General features: G+C 45.1%; 1 protein-coding gene across 3 annotated transcripts in view; it reads right to left on the reverse strand.

Annotated features, from left to right (window-relative positions):
• LOC310882150 (uncharacterized protein) overlaps window positions 1-12,266 on the reverse strand; it is a 189,713-nt gene that overhangs the window by 127,737 nt on the left and 49,710 nt on the right. The window contains exon 4 of one of the 3 annotated variants that reach the window (XM_083800501.1): window positions 6,813-6,872. The exons of the other annotated variants lie outside the window; for them this stretch is intronic. Coding sequence (XP_083656627.1) covers window positions 6,813-6,872 — 60 coding nt within the window. The remainder of the gene's footprint in view (window positions 1-6,812; window positions 6,873-12,266) is intronic. 3 annotated transcript variants of the gene reach the window in all.

Raw genomic sequence — 12,266 nt, forward strand, 5'->3', positions numbered from 1 at the left:
TGTTCCTTGCCACAGAAGAGGACAGCCCCAGTGTCCTAAATGGTTTCACGTCGGAGCAACATGGAAGTTCAGGAAGGCAATGCTGAGAGCAAACCCTAAAGCGTAAAGCACAGAGCCCAGGGGTGCAGAAACAGACCAGAAAATGCTACTATTTTTATTGCAAATTGTAGATATCAGGTGAATCATACCACACCTACATCTTCCTGATCAGTCTCTTTAAAATAGCATCCACTATTTTTTATCGTGAGTTTCAACAGTAGTTGTATGGAAAAAGTTAGCTGAAAGCTGCTTTATAGATCGCATCTGACTCAGGTTAGAGAAGTACAAAGTGCAGGTAAACAAGGTGCTACTTGAAGTCTTTTCCTCTGGATAGATCCAGAAAGAAAAGGCATTGCAAGGAGGGCTCAGCACAGCCATGCACGCCGGTACTCAGACAAAAGGTGGGTTTCTCTCCTGGTGCTCCACAAGCCAGCGGTGAGGATACAGCACCATGCCTGAGCACATGAAAACCACCAGTCCCACCATGCTCAACTCAAAATCATCCTACGATCTTACAGCTGCATTTATCCCCAAGGATCTCAGAGACAACTGGCCACAGCTGGCTGGTTAATCAGCAGCCTGCAGGAACAGACACACAGAATAAACAGATTTTCATTTAAGCCAATATTGCACTGGTGTGACCTTTTTCAAGAGTGCATATGTGTAAACTCCAGCAATCAACAGCACTACAGCTCAGCAGCTGCATGGGGGAAGGCTCGTGCCTGATAATTCACCTCTCCAAGGCAAACCTTGCAGACGCTGAGATGGGAGCAGTGCTTTGTGCCTGCGCGCACTGAGAGGGTGGTAGTGCTCATGGGGTGAAGATAAGGATACACATCTGCAGAATAGCTGAAGGAGAGACCTGCTTAACATGCAGAACCATCACGCTCAACACAAGCAATTGCTCCAGTGATTCAGAGTGGAGAATGAATAGGCAGGGGATGAAATTTACAGTTTAATTAAACTACTAGGAATTATCAAGAATGGGGGGAAATCAGGGAAATGGCACAGGGGAATCCACAGGCAGTGGCCATTTTGCTAAACTGTCTGCTAATACAGGAGTACATGAGTATTAATAAAAAAATCAAAATCCCCGAAAACATTAGTTGGGTCTCTGGGAGGGAGAAGCCCAGGAAGCAGACAAGAACGAGGCTGCCGTGGCACAGAGCAGCAGGAATGCTGGCGTTCCTCTGGGTCGAACAGAGGAATTCTACCAGACCCCTGCAGAGCTGAAGGGCAACACGGGCAGAGAAGGGGCTCCCCTCCAGGCTGTCTCACCACACAAGGGCACGGCTGATCTACAGCATGGCAATGGTGACCTGCAACAGGACCACAGCCCCAGAAAGGTCTTTCTGCAATCGCAGCCCCAACAATTGCTACAGCTGAAGAAAAACAAGTTTTTACCAGACTGGGAGGATGGAGCATCAAAGCAGCTCTCCAAAATCAGACATGGAAAGCATCCTGCTCTGGGTTGCAGGGGGAAAGGAATGGCCAGGAAGGAATGGTGGAGAGAGGAGTTTGAAGTCTCCTAAAAAGGGATAGGATAAAAGCACAGCAGGACAAGGCAGCATCACACATGAACAGCACACCCTAGCCCATATCAGACAGCCTCAACCAGCTCAACTTTCCTTCCAATGAAGGAGAGAACTTCGCTGTGTCCACACAGGGCCTGGAGGCATCTCAGCAGCTTCCCTCCCTCCACCAGCTGAGCTCTGCAAGCCACCGGGGTGCTCCTGTGCTCAGCAGGGCACCGCCTCTTATGAGCTCCATGGGCACCACTGAGGCAGTTACCTAGGCTAACACAGTTTGGTAGCTATAGCAATGAATGAGTTGAAGGATCAATAGGTGTAATTGCAATGAATAAAACTGCTGGAGTTAGCCAGACACTACTAGGATTGGAGCCTGGGAGCTGCTGTTCTTTTTGCTGCTCAGCAAAGCAGTTGTCCTGCTCATCCATTGATTGCATCTTTATTCTGACTTCCATCATTTACTTCCTTTCTGCCTGAAAGGGCCCATGCTCCCCACAGCCTGGGTATGCACAGCTGTAGCAAGTCTCCAGTTTGGACAACGGTCACACCACCCACTACACCTACTATCAAATTAATATCCTTGCACAATTCAAGGCATCGAGCCCTTGTTTGACAGGGCTTCCCAGAGCTACCTTGGGACCCCTGCTCTCTGTTCAGCCCTGTGCTCCTTCCACTTTGCCAGTTCACATTCTCCAGCTCTGCCCCTGCAAAGGGGCACCTGTGCTTGCTCTGCTCCCTGCATCCCACCCCAGCCCTGGCCAAAGCCCCTGGTCCATTCTGGGCTGGCAAGGGCCCAAGACCTTTAACAGATGTGCCAAAAAGCTGGCACCCTGCAGAAGAGCAGATATATTAAAACACCTCACCAGGAGCTCTGGAAAGAGCCATACAGGCAGCACCCAGCCCACACAGCCAGGGTCCTTCACTACCTGAGCAGCCCCTTTTCAGCACCACAGAGCCTTGTTGTGGTCCTCCCGTGCTCCACATCCATTTGGAGCAGCAGCACAAAGCCATCGAGAGACATTTCTGCTTCTCACTAGGAAAACCTGCAAACCTGCCCCACCACGGAATGATGTGGACATCCCACCATGGACTCACAGGACACAGAAGCAGTTTCTTACCCATATTTTCACAGCATTTAGTTCATCTCTTTTACTAACTGTAAAAAGAAAATCTGAACTGAAACATATGCTGAAAGGAAAATGTTTGGGCCAAGCAGCCATACATCTTCCAGAAAAGTCGGAGGGGGAGATTTGCCAAAAGAGGCTCTGCTGTTCTCCAGGCCAGAGGAAACCTCAGGAAGGGGCAGCAAGGGATAACTGGATCCCTAAAGACAGGGCAACTGGTGCTTGTTTGGTAACCACCCCACAGCTGCCAGACGGGGCAAGTGCTGTGACACACCAAGCTGGCGCACTGCAAGGTGTCCCCAGAGCAGGGACCTGCCACAGCCTGCTGGGTGCAGGCAGTGGCAGCAATGGCAATTAATCACTGATGCTAATGTACATTAAAAAATAAGCCATTTACCATTCACGTGTGTCTGCACTGGTTTTCCTCTTGAGCTTTGTAAAGCACAAGGGAGAAGTTACCAAATAGACCTCCCTGCTTTTCTCTTTTAAAGCTGTTTGTCATCATTTTCCCCGTCTGCTAAAACCTTGGGTAGATGTATGAGGACAAGTTATTTCTCTCAGCAGTGAGCCACCCCTCGTTGTGTCCACTTAGAGAGCTTTGGCTTACACTGAAGAGAGAAAGCCTCAGGTGGCAGGAGACCCAGCCCACCGGCACCCCTTCGTGCCTCCCTTCAGCAACATGGGACCTGCTTGTGGACCCAGGACCAGGTTTCTGAGCACAAAGCAGCCACCAGGCTCTGCTCCCCTCAGAGTCTGCACACCGCTGGTAGCCAAAGTGCTACACAAAGACAAGCCCCGCACAAGATGCGCTTGCTTTCAGATCCTAATGTAAACCAGGAACTCTTGGCATTTTCCCTCAAAACAAGTCTTACAGACATGGGAACAGCAGTGGAAGGTTTGATCTGCACCATGTGGCCACAGATTGTCATAAAAAAAAACAAACCACCACCCCCAAACCAGGCAAGATTCCCTCCTCTCGGCTTTAGACAGGGTAGAAATGCTGCTGGCTCAAAGATTTGCCTTTAAACCTCAATGTGATGGCACTTCACTACCAAAACCATTCCCAAAACTAATTGTGAAGGGAAATTGCTTCTCCAGCCCCACTCATGCTTGGGTGCCTCTAAGAAATCAGTCACAAGTAATGGCTTGACTAAGGGACAGCTGGAGAATTTTAATACTTTTTTTTATGACAAAAAGTGTATATAAAAACTTCACATAATTGATTGTCTCCCCATCTCTCCTTTATAGGAGAGGTTTATAAGGCTCCAAGAGCACAGACTGTACGCATGCTCTGGTCCTAAACCCACCAGAGCTTTCAGTTCGTGCAGACTGAAAAAGCTATTTTTGGAACCACACAGACCCTCATAACCTACAAAACTACATGGGTCCAGACCTGCTCTGTCTCCAGGTGCTCCATGGACGTGACCCTCAAGCACAAACACCCAGGACCCACCCAGGAGCTGCTGCCATCAGCACCCTGAGGAGGTGACCACAGCCTCCATTTTGTGTCCATTGTGCTGAACAACAGACATCGACACAAGGCCTTGCAGGAGGAAGCTTAGGCATGCCATCCCTTACCATACCCATTCCCTGTGTTACCTGTGTTCACACCAATTATTTTAACACCTTCTAACATTCAGGCTTCCATGCTTTCAAGGTAGCCAGGGCTGAACTGAACTGTAACTACAAAAATACCTTTTTCCATTTCTGAATTGGATACATTCAGGTGAAAAACTCCCTTCCAAAGATGGAATTGCAAATTATGCTTGGGAAAAAAAAATTTCCTGCTTCCCTCTTAACTTTACAGTGTGTGATACCAGGTTTTAAAGCTTTAGGTGTTCCAAGTGAAAATATTAACTACCAGATGGATTCAACAAAACTCATCTTCATATCCTCACAAGAGATTGAACATTGACAATTTACATTGCATGTGTTTTCTAGTAATTTCCTGGAACTTGGCTGGTTTGCACCCTACGTGCATCCTGCCCCCAGGGCCGTGGTTCCCTGCCCAGGCTGCCAGGCATCCTTCTCCCCACATGAGCCACCACCTCCCCACAGCCAGAGCAGGACCACAACGCGCTCCCTCCACAGCCATTTCCCTAACACATCTGTGGTCTACAAAGAGGAACACAGCCCCGTGTCTTGGTAGTCATTTATCACAGTGGGTATTAGGTAAGAATTTAAAAGCTGCATTTTCCTTACAGAAGGTATTCTGACCTTTTCCTCCAAGTCAGTTGGATATTTAGTGCTCCCAGCCTTACATGGAGCCACACAAGCCTTCTGCAGCCAGCCATTCAACTGCCTCAACACGAACCTCAGGGGCCATGAGAATTTGGCAGCCTCAAGCAGTTCTCGCATTATGGGTGAAGCAGGTGGAGAAATGGATTTTGCTTTTAGTTCTTAACACACCACAGCAGCCTCTCTTGGTTTGTGCGCCACCACCCAGACCCTGCCTCCCAGGAAAGCCATTTTGTGCACCTGCAAGTCTTGTCTCCTCAGTCAACACTAGCACATCCCCACCTGCCACGGGATGCTCATTGATGAAGTTTGTGATGCAGTTCAAACAGGCAGGGGCTCAAAAATATAAGTTGCTAATTTCCTGTCAACTCTCAGCTAAGCAATGAATGATCAGGAGAAGCAGCTTATCTGGATCAGCCCTTCCAGTCACAGACTCTCTTTGCCAAAACATCTGCCATCCCTAAACCCAATGTTTCCTTCACATAAATAAACAAACAGGAACTGAAAGCTGAATTAGTACAAAATCAAAGAACATGCTGATACATGAAGGTGCACTAATGCTTTGTGAATATAGTTTGCCACAACCTGTGCCCAGTGCTGAGGTTTCACTGCCCAGGTGGGACTCTCAGCAGGGACAGAGATCTGCTTCAAGACTTAGGGTTAGGACAGATGCTTGCTTTTCATACCTGGTTACTCCTGAGCAACACTGACACCACATTTTATAAATTTATAAATGCTTTGAGAACTGCTCTGATGTAGAAAACTGCCATAAGGATTACTGCAAACAGATGATCCACCATTAAGACACCTCTTTTAAGCAAAGGCCTGATTCCCAGAAGAGCCCTGCCTTTGACCAGGAGGCCACAAAACACATACAGGCCCTGTATGCAGACGAGTTGTGCTAAAGTCGGTGTGATCTGACAGTGCTGTACCAGACTGAATGTGCCTCCATCAATACTAAACAAAACACTAAAAATACAGCACGGTGTATGGTCACTTGGGTCAAATTTCTATGGGAAATACAATCAAGACTGTAGCTTAACTGTAGAAGTTATCTTTTTTTTTTTCCTCCAATGGTTTAAAGATTTAGGAAGAATTTTGCATATTTCCAAGGAACGTGTGCCAACATCCAGGTCAGCAATTCAGGTCACACTGGCCTTGTTATGCCGCTGTCTTCTGATCTGAAGTGAGCAGCTGGCACCAGAGGACGGGGCCTTAATACACAGCAAAAGCAGGTCAGGCACGGGGAGAGGCCAACTTCGTGCTAAGCTTTTTGCACTGAACACATGTGAAAGATGAGTATGAAAACACTCAGAGAAGCTACAAATGGACTGGAGGTTACTGACTGAAAATGGAGCCAGGGCTATAAAATCCTGGAGACCAGGACAGGGTGCACTTTTCCAAGATGGCTATTAACACATGGATACGAGTTTATGTCAAAACCCCTGGAGGAGAACAACCTTGCAAGTCCAGAGCCAACAAACATGATATTCAAGCACAAAAATAAGGTCTACAATTGCTCACTATCTTAAAGCACATCCAAGGCTTATAAGGAAAGCCAAGGAGACTAACTGCAGTTTTAACAATTTAATAGGGTAATTTTAAATTCTCATACATTAGAAAGGAGCACCTGAGATTTATTACATATCAAGAGCAGCGAGCATGCTGTGTCCCACTCTGCAGGTGCAACCCTGCCAGAAGTGACAATGGTAAAAATCACCAGTGAACCAGGAAGACCAGTCACTCTTTGGGGACCAGCTATTATCAAAAAACAGGTAAGTATTTAATTCCAACTTGTACTTAAAAAAACACATTTCTGGGGACAACAAAATGCCCAATTCCAAGAACACTTCACCGTCATTATACCATGCAGACAACTCACCTGGAGAAAAGCCACTTTCTGCAGCAAGTTTGGCAGGTGCCAGTAACTGGAGCAAAGTGTCTGCATGGAAGATGAGGAGGAATAACACATACAAAAGGTGCCAGTGAGGGAATTTAGGTTACTAAACAGCTCCTCCCAGTTTTGCCACTGAGTTCTCATGCAGCCCTGAACACCTCCCTCGAGTTCCCTCCCTCAGCTCTCAGAGGAAGCTGATCTCACCAGAAGCCTTTTAGGACACTATGATTTTCTTTGCATACTCAAGCATTTCACTTCTGCGAGATAAGTACCATAGACAAGAAAAAGATGCAGGAAATTATGCCAAATTACATCTCTTGATCAGTGACTTTGCTTCCTGGCTTCTCAGGGTCTTTAAGGCACTCCAGTGTTGTTGCTTATCACTGACATTCCTGACAGCGATTTCTATGCAGATTTCCCCACAAGTTATAATATTTTGATGACCTGCCTATAGAGCAGAGTCTGCTTCCCAACATGGGAACTCATTGACTGACTGCTGATGAGATAGATTTAGTTATTTCAAAATCAATTCTACAGGTATTTAAACACAAGTGCTAGAAATTCCTCTGCCCGATAAAATAGTCTTATTTTTCAATACATTCTGTTGCCTGTGTGAGACTACCATGAGGCTATTATTTGGAGATAAATACCTTGGTGGTGTGCAAAGCCTGCTGAAATGAACCTGATCTTTCCCAATATGTAAATAACCTAAAATGAAAGTGACGGACTTGCAGTTTAAGTGCTCAGGAGTTACAGCAGTAGGAGAAGCAGATATGTGAAGGTCAGACCAGCTCAGAGAGGTCAGCACAGTGTTTCCCACCAGACCTGGCACCTCACCAGCTCTTGGGGCACAGAATCTTCTAACCACACGTAAGCAGAAGTTACAGTGACTCCACTATCCTGAGCATAGCCACAGTCAGAGCAGATATCCTCCCACATCTGCATTTTCTAGCTACCTAGCATATGCAGAAGCTTCCTGCTACACTTCAGATACGTACACATGCACACCAAAGAGTTGTGATGCCAAGTGCACTGTCAGTGACTGCTACACTAATGAAATCCAACATGAGACAGTTACACTGCAGATCTGATCCTTCCACACGGCTGCTGGAGCTGAGTGCTCCAGATGGTACTTCTGGCACAGATTAATTCTGTTTGCCAGGGCCACCCCAGAAAACACTATGCCAGCATTGAGTTAATAAAACTAGCTGCTAGGCATGAAGGGTTAACAGTTCATCTAGAAAAATTAATTTATTCTCAAAACCCATTCTGTTGTAACTTACCAAGAGGAAAAAAGTTAAGCACTGTAAAATGGGCAGCAATAATTGCATTTCCTTAAGGACACGTCTGGCAGGAGGTTGCTATCTGTTTCACGAAGTACGTGACCATGATACTGTCATTTTGACAGCATCAATGTGTGTAGCCATTAATCTTAGAAGTTTAAAACCCATAAATCTGTTAAACCTACTGTCATTGATTAGGAATTACATTACTGCAACACACAGAAGCCTTTTAATTTTTTTTCCTCCAAAATGAATAAACAGGTCTGTTCAGTTTATCTTTTCTTATTAGTGATAAAGGGCAAAGCTGTTTCATGGCTATGCATCATTGTTTTGGAACAAAATCATACCTAAGAAGCTTGGGAGAGGGTGGAACGAGGAGGAAAAACAGGCTTCCAGAGTTGTAATGTAGCCTCACTACTTACCTTCTTTTCTCAAGAGTATCACCAAGACAGAATTTGTTAAGCCTTGAATCTCTCAAATTTGGTTGATAGGGACCCAACGAATAATCCAGTCGGCCTCCTCATGCAAGGAAGATAAGCATATCTGTTGTGTTAGATCTTTATTTGCTTGCCAATTTTTTTTTAATGCTCCTAGCTATTGGAAGTATTCCAGATTGATCAAGTTAGCAAGTGAAACGACCTTCCAAGACCACGTAGATAATTACTTCTCATTACAATAATGACTCAATAATTCACAGAAATGACTGGGAAATCCACTGCCTTTGACTGAATTTTGACATCTGGGTGCCATTAAAATGCAAAAACAGATGTGAACCTCAGCATACAAATAATTCCATTAAGGTCAGAGACTGATGTGCTGATAGCTCCACACACAAGTGTTCTCCTGGAGAGCCCCGACTCCACCTTCACTACAAAACTCCCCAGGATTTGGTGCGATCAGGTCACCACATCAACTTCGATTATTTGACAAGCAGGGGGAGAATGAGAGAAGCATACCAAGGTCTTTTTGATAATCAACTGTAAAATTGGGAACTACTGTCCAGATTTAACCATCTGTTCATTTTATTGGGTGGGGAGGTGCATATAAGAGAAAGCCTCTGAGAATAAGGGCTCATTAACAAGAGTTTTCTGGATGCTGTTTTTAAGAACAGCCAGTGGAAAACAAAGGGGAAAGCAAGCACCCACAGTTACATTCCCAAAGCAAAACCAGTGTTCCAGGTGCATTCTAGCAGTTCCTGCAGGAAACAAAGTACTAAAGGACTGAAATTTGGTTTTGCCTCTTCTTTCTGCACTGGTCTTCTATTGCAGTGCTCATCTTTCTTTTCTCCTTGTTTTAAGCAATGGTTAAACTCAACCAGCTCAGCAGAGTTTGGATGCAAGGACTGCTTTGGGTACTAATTAAATATAGCATATGTTCTCTTAGTAGTTGTTTACAGCTGGAAGATCAAATGGTTTTCTGAGACTTTGATCTTGATGCCTCTCCTTGAAAAAACACAGACAAGTTCAATGGACCTTCGCTGCAACTTCTAAGTGATGTTGTTGATTGGATGCAGTTCCCATTAATAGACCTGTATATCTTCAAGATGAGGAAACTAAGTCAGCTTTTCCACTCTGTATAAGAATATACTAACAATTAAGCTAAAATTGAATGGAAAGTCAGGGTACAATTCCCCAAAATGCAGCTTTGGAGAAGAAGTTAACCCAGCAGCCACTCAGTGGCTCATCCAAACCACAGGAGAGTTCAGTGATGCACTGAGGTGGGCTTCATCCTGTCCCTGCTCTGACACTCTGGCTGAGCTGGGAAAGGACTGACCACACCATCATTCCCACAACCACCCCAAAATGCAATAGCTCTTTTTATAAAAATAGAAAAAGACATCTTGCGTAGGAACTCTTATTGACACAAATGGGTCTTATGTAAGATTTTCGTAGTGGTTTTATACAGTTAACTTCAGGAAGATTTTCCTGACATTCTGTCTAAGCTCTTGCTCTCAGGACACAGTGCAGGTTGTGTAACTGAAATAGTCCCCAGGACGCAGACCAGCCAAAGAAAGCTATGGGAGACTGACAACAGTCAACAATTTAATTTGCCTGAGGGCTGGAAAGTCAGAGTAGTACAAGATCCTCTGAACACCAAGTGGCCTTAATAAATAGCCCCCTTCAGAATCATTACAGCTGAATCTTGCTTTTCACTGTATTACACAGACACTAGGAGTCACTTAGGAGCTCGCCAGCTCTCAAATTGGCCAACAAACCAAAGTCAATCCAATTGGAATTGGGATAGAAGCGTTTGCTAGAGTGAAGCGGACCATGAGAGATCAATAATATAGATCCTGGGACAAGTGAAAATTACTGTGTCTGCAGGAGGAAATAAATGAGAAAAAAGTCCCAAATCAATTATTGCCAGGTGCCAGAATCTGGGCGGGGTAAGAGGGGGGGGACAAAGTAAGACCAGGAATAACAAAAGAGTAGCCATGTATGTATGAAACAAGTAGACATGAGAAAAATATATATTTACTGTTTACATTCACAAGACCAACTCCCATTCCAGTCACACCACTCCTTTCATGGCTGTATCTGTGTGTAGAGAGGACACATGCATTTCATTCAAAGGGAACATGGGAAAAAACATGGTAAAAGATGGGAAGGCTCATTTCTGAAAATGCACCTTTCCAAAGAGCACAGACTGAGTAATACCTGAGCAATCATCACAGGGCTTGGAAGAGAAACACTACTCCCCTTGTTGAGAGGCAAGTTCAGATGCTAAGCACAGGATTTGATAACCCTTTCCCTGCAAAGAGAGACAGGTAAAAGCAGAAAGGTACTCTTAATCACCTACTAGCCAGTGGTGGAAAGTATGCCAAAGGATGGAGTTTTTCATACAGTTCAATACAGTGACCCTTACAAAAACAGAAGACGAGTAAAAATTGCAACTCCATGCTGAGGTCAAAGATTTTCAGCAATATCCAAACCCATGTTCAGGATAACCCCTTAATCACAGCTATGATCTATAATGCATGGGGTGGTATCACATGAAGTCAAATACTGTGAAACAGGGACTTCTGGAGGAACATTTGTTCCAATTGAACAGGTTCCCACTATTGCACAGACCTTAAATAGCAGCAGCATCTGCTTTCCTGCAGAGGCTGAAGAGTCACTGTGCTTTGGGCTTTAGGCATGTCAGTGGGGTACAGGGACATGTTAACAGCTGACACATGTTAAGTATGTGCAGCAGCAGCCTGGTAGACCTCTCCCAGCCAAACTCATACTGCAAGTTGGCCTTTACATGCCTTATCTCACATTCCTGTCTGTCAGAAATGTATTTTAGTTTTGAGGATACATGCTGATTTCTGTTCTGTGAAATACATACTACCATGGATTTGAATCTACAGGATCAAATTCCAGTAGCCTGCTTTCCAAATCACCTGATGGTGCCACGATTCAGACATGGGGAGAAGAGGGAAGGCTAATTCCATTTTGAGCGCTGTTCAGTTCACGCCCCAGAATAATTATGTATTTTATGGCTTATAGCTATGGGTTCAGCTGTTTTCTGTAGGTACCACCTCAGAGGGATCTACCTCCTGAGACACCACAACAATCAAGGGGTTTCATTTGCTCTCTCCACATGCTATAGCTAAACTTACTGAAGCAATAGGAGATCTTCTCAAGGACTGCAAAACAATTCAGAAAGGACCCTGATGAACTAATGCTCTGCCAATGACTAGAACCCTGCATTCCAGAGTTTCTCCATTTGTGCATTAGCCAACTGCTAAAGACAATTCCTCTGAAGTCCAGATTGCCAAGGACCCCAGCATTAGCAAGGCAGGGACAAATCCTGCCATCTTACCAGAGCCAGATTTTCAATAATTGCAACTTCAAGAAATCCCATGGACAATCTCTCCCAATTCAGAGAATTCCCACATCCCCCACCATCCCCCACCATCTGTCAAATTCATCTTCGCAGAATCGTTCTGAGTACAAATTACATGCCAGCAGCCATGAGCTGGCAGAGCCTGCACTGCACACACTGCACTCCTTGTATTTCCTTGTACATTAGCTGAGGCAACAGGATTGATGGATGCTTTCCCTGCACCAGATATGATTTCCATGCACCAGGCACATGTTTAGCAAGCTTTCTGGCAATGCCTATTCATCAGCAGCAGTATTAGTGCAGAGACAAGTGTCCTTCTTCAAAC

This window comes from Anser anser (assembly GCF_964211835.1).
Source record: "Anser anser genome assembly, chromosome: 15".
NCBI classification, from domain to species: domain Eukaryota; kingdom Metazoa; phylum Chordata; class Aves; order Anseriformes; family Anatidae; genus Anser; species Anser anser.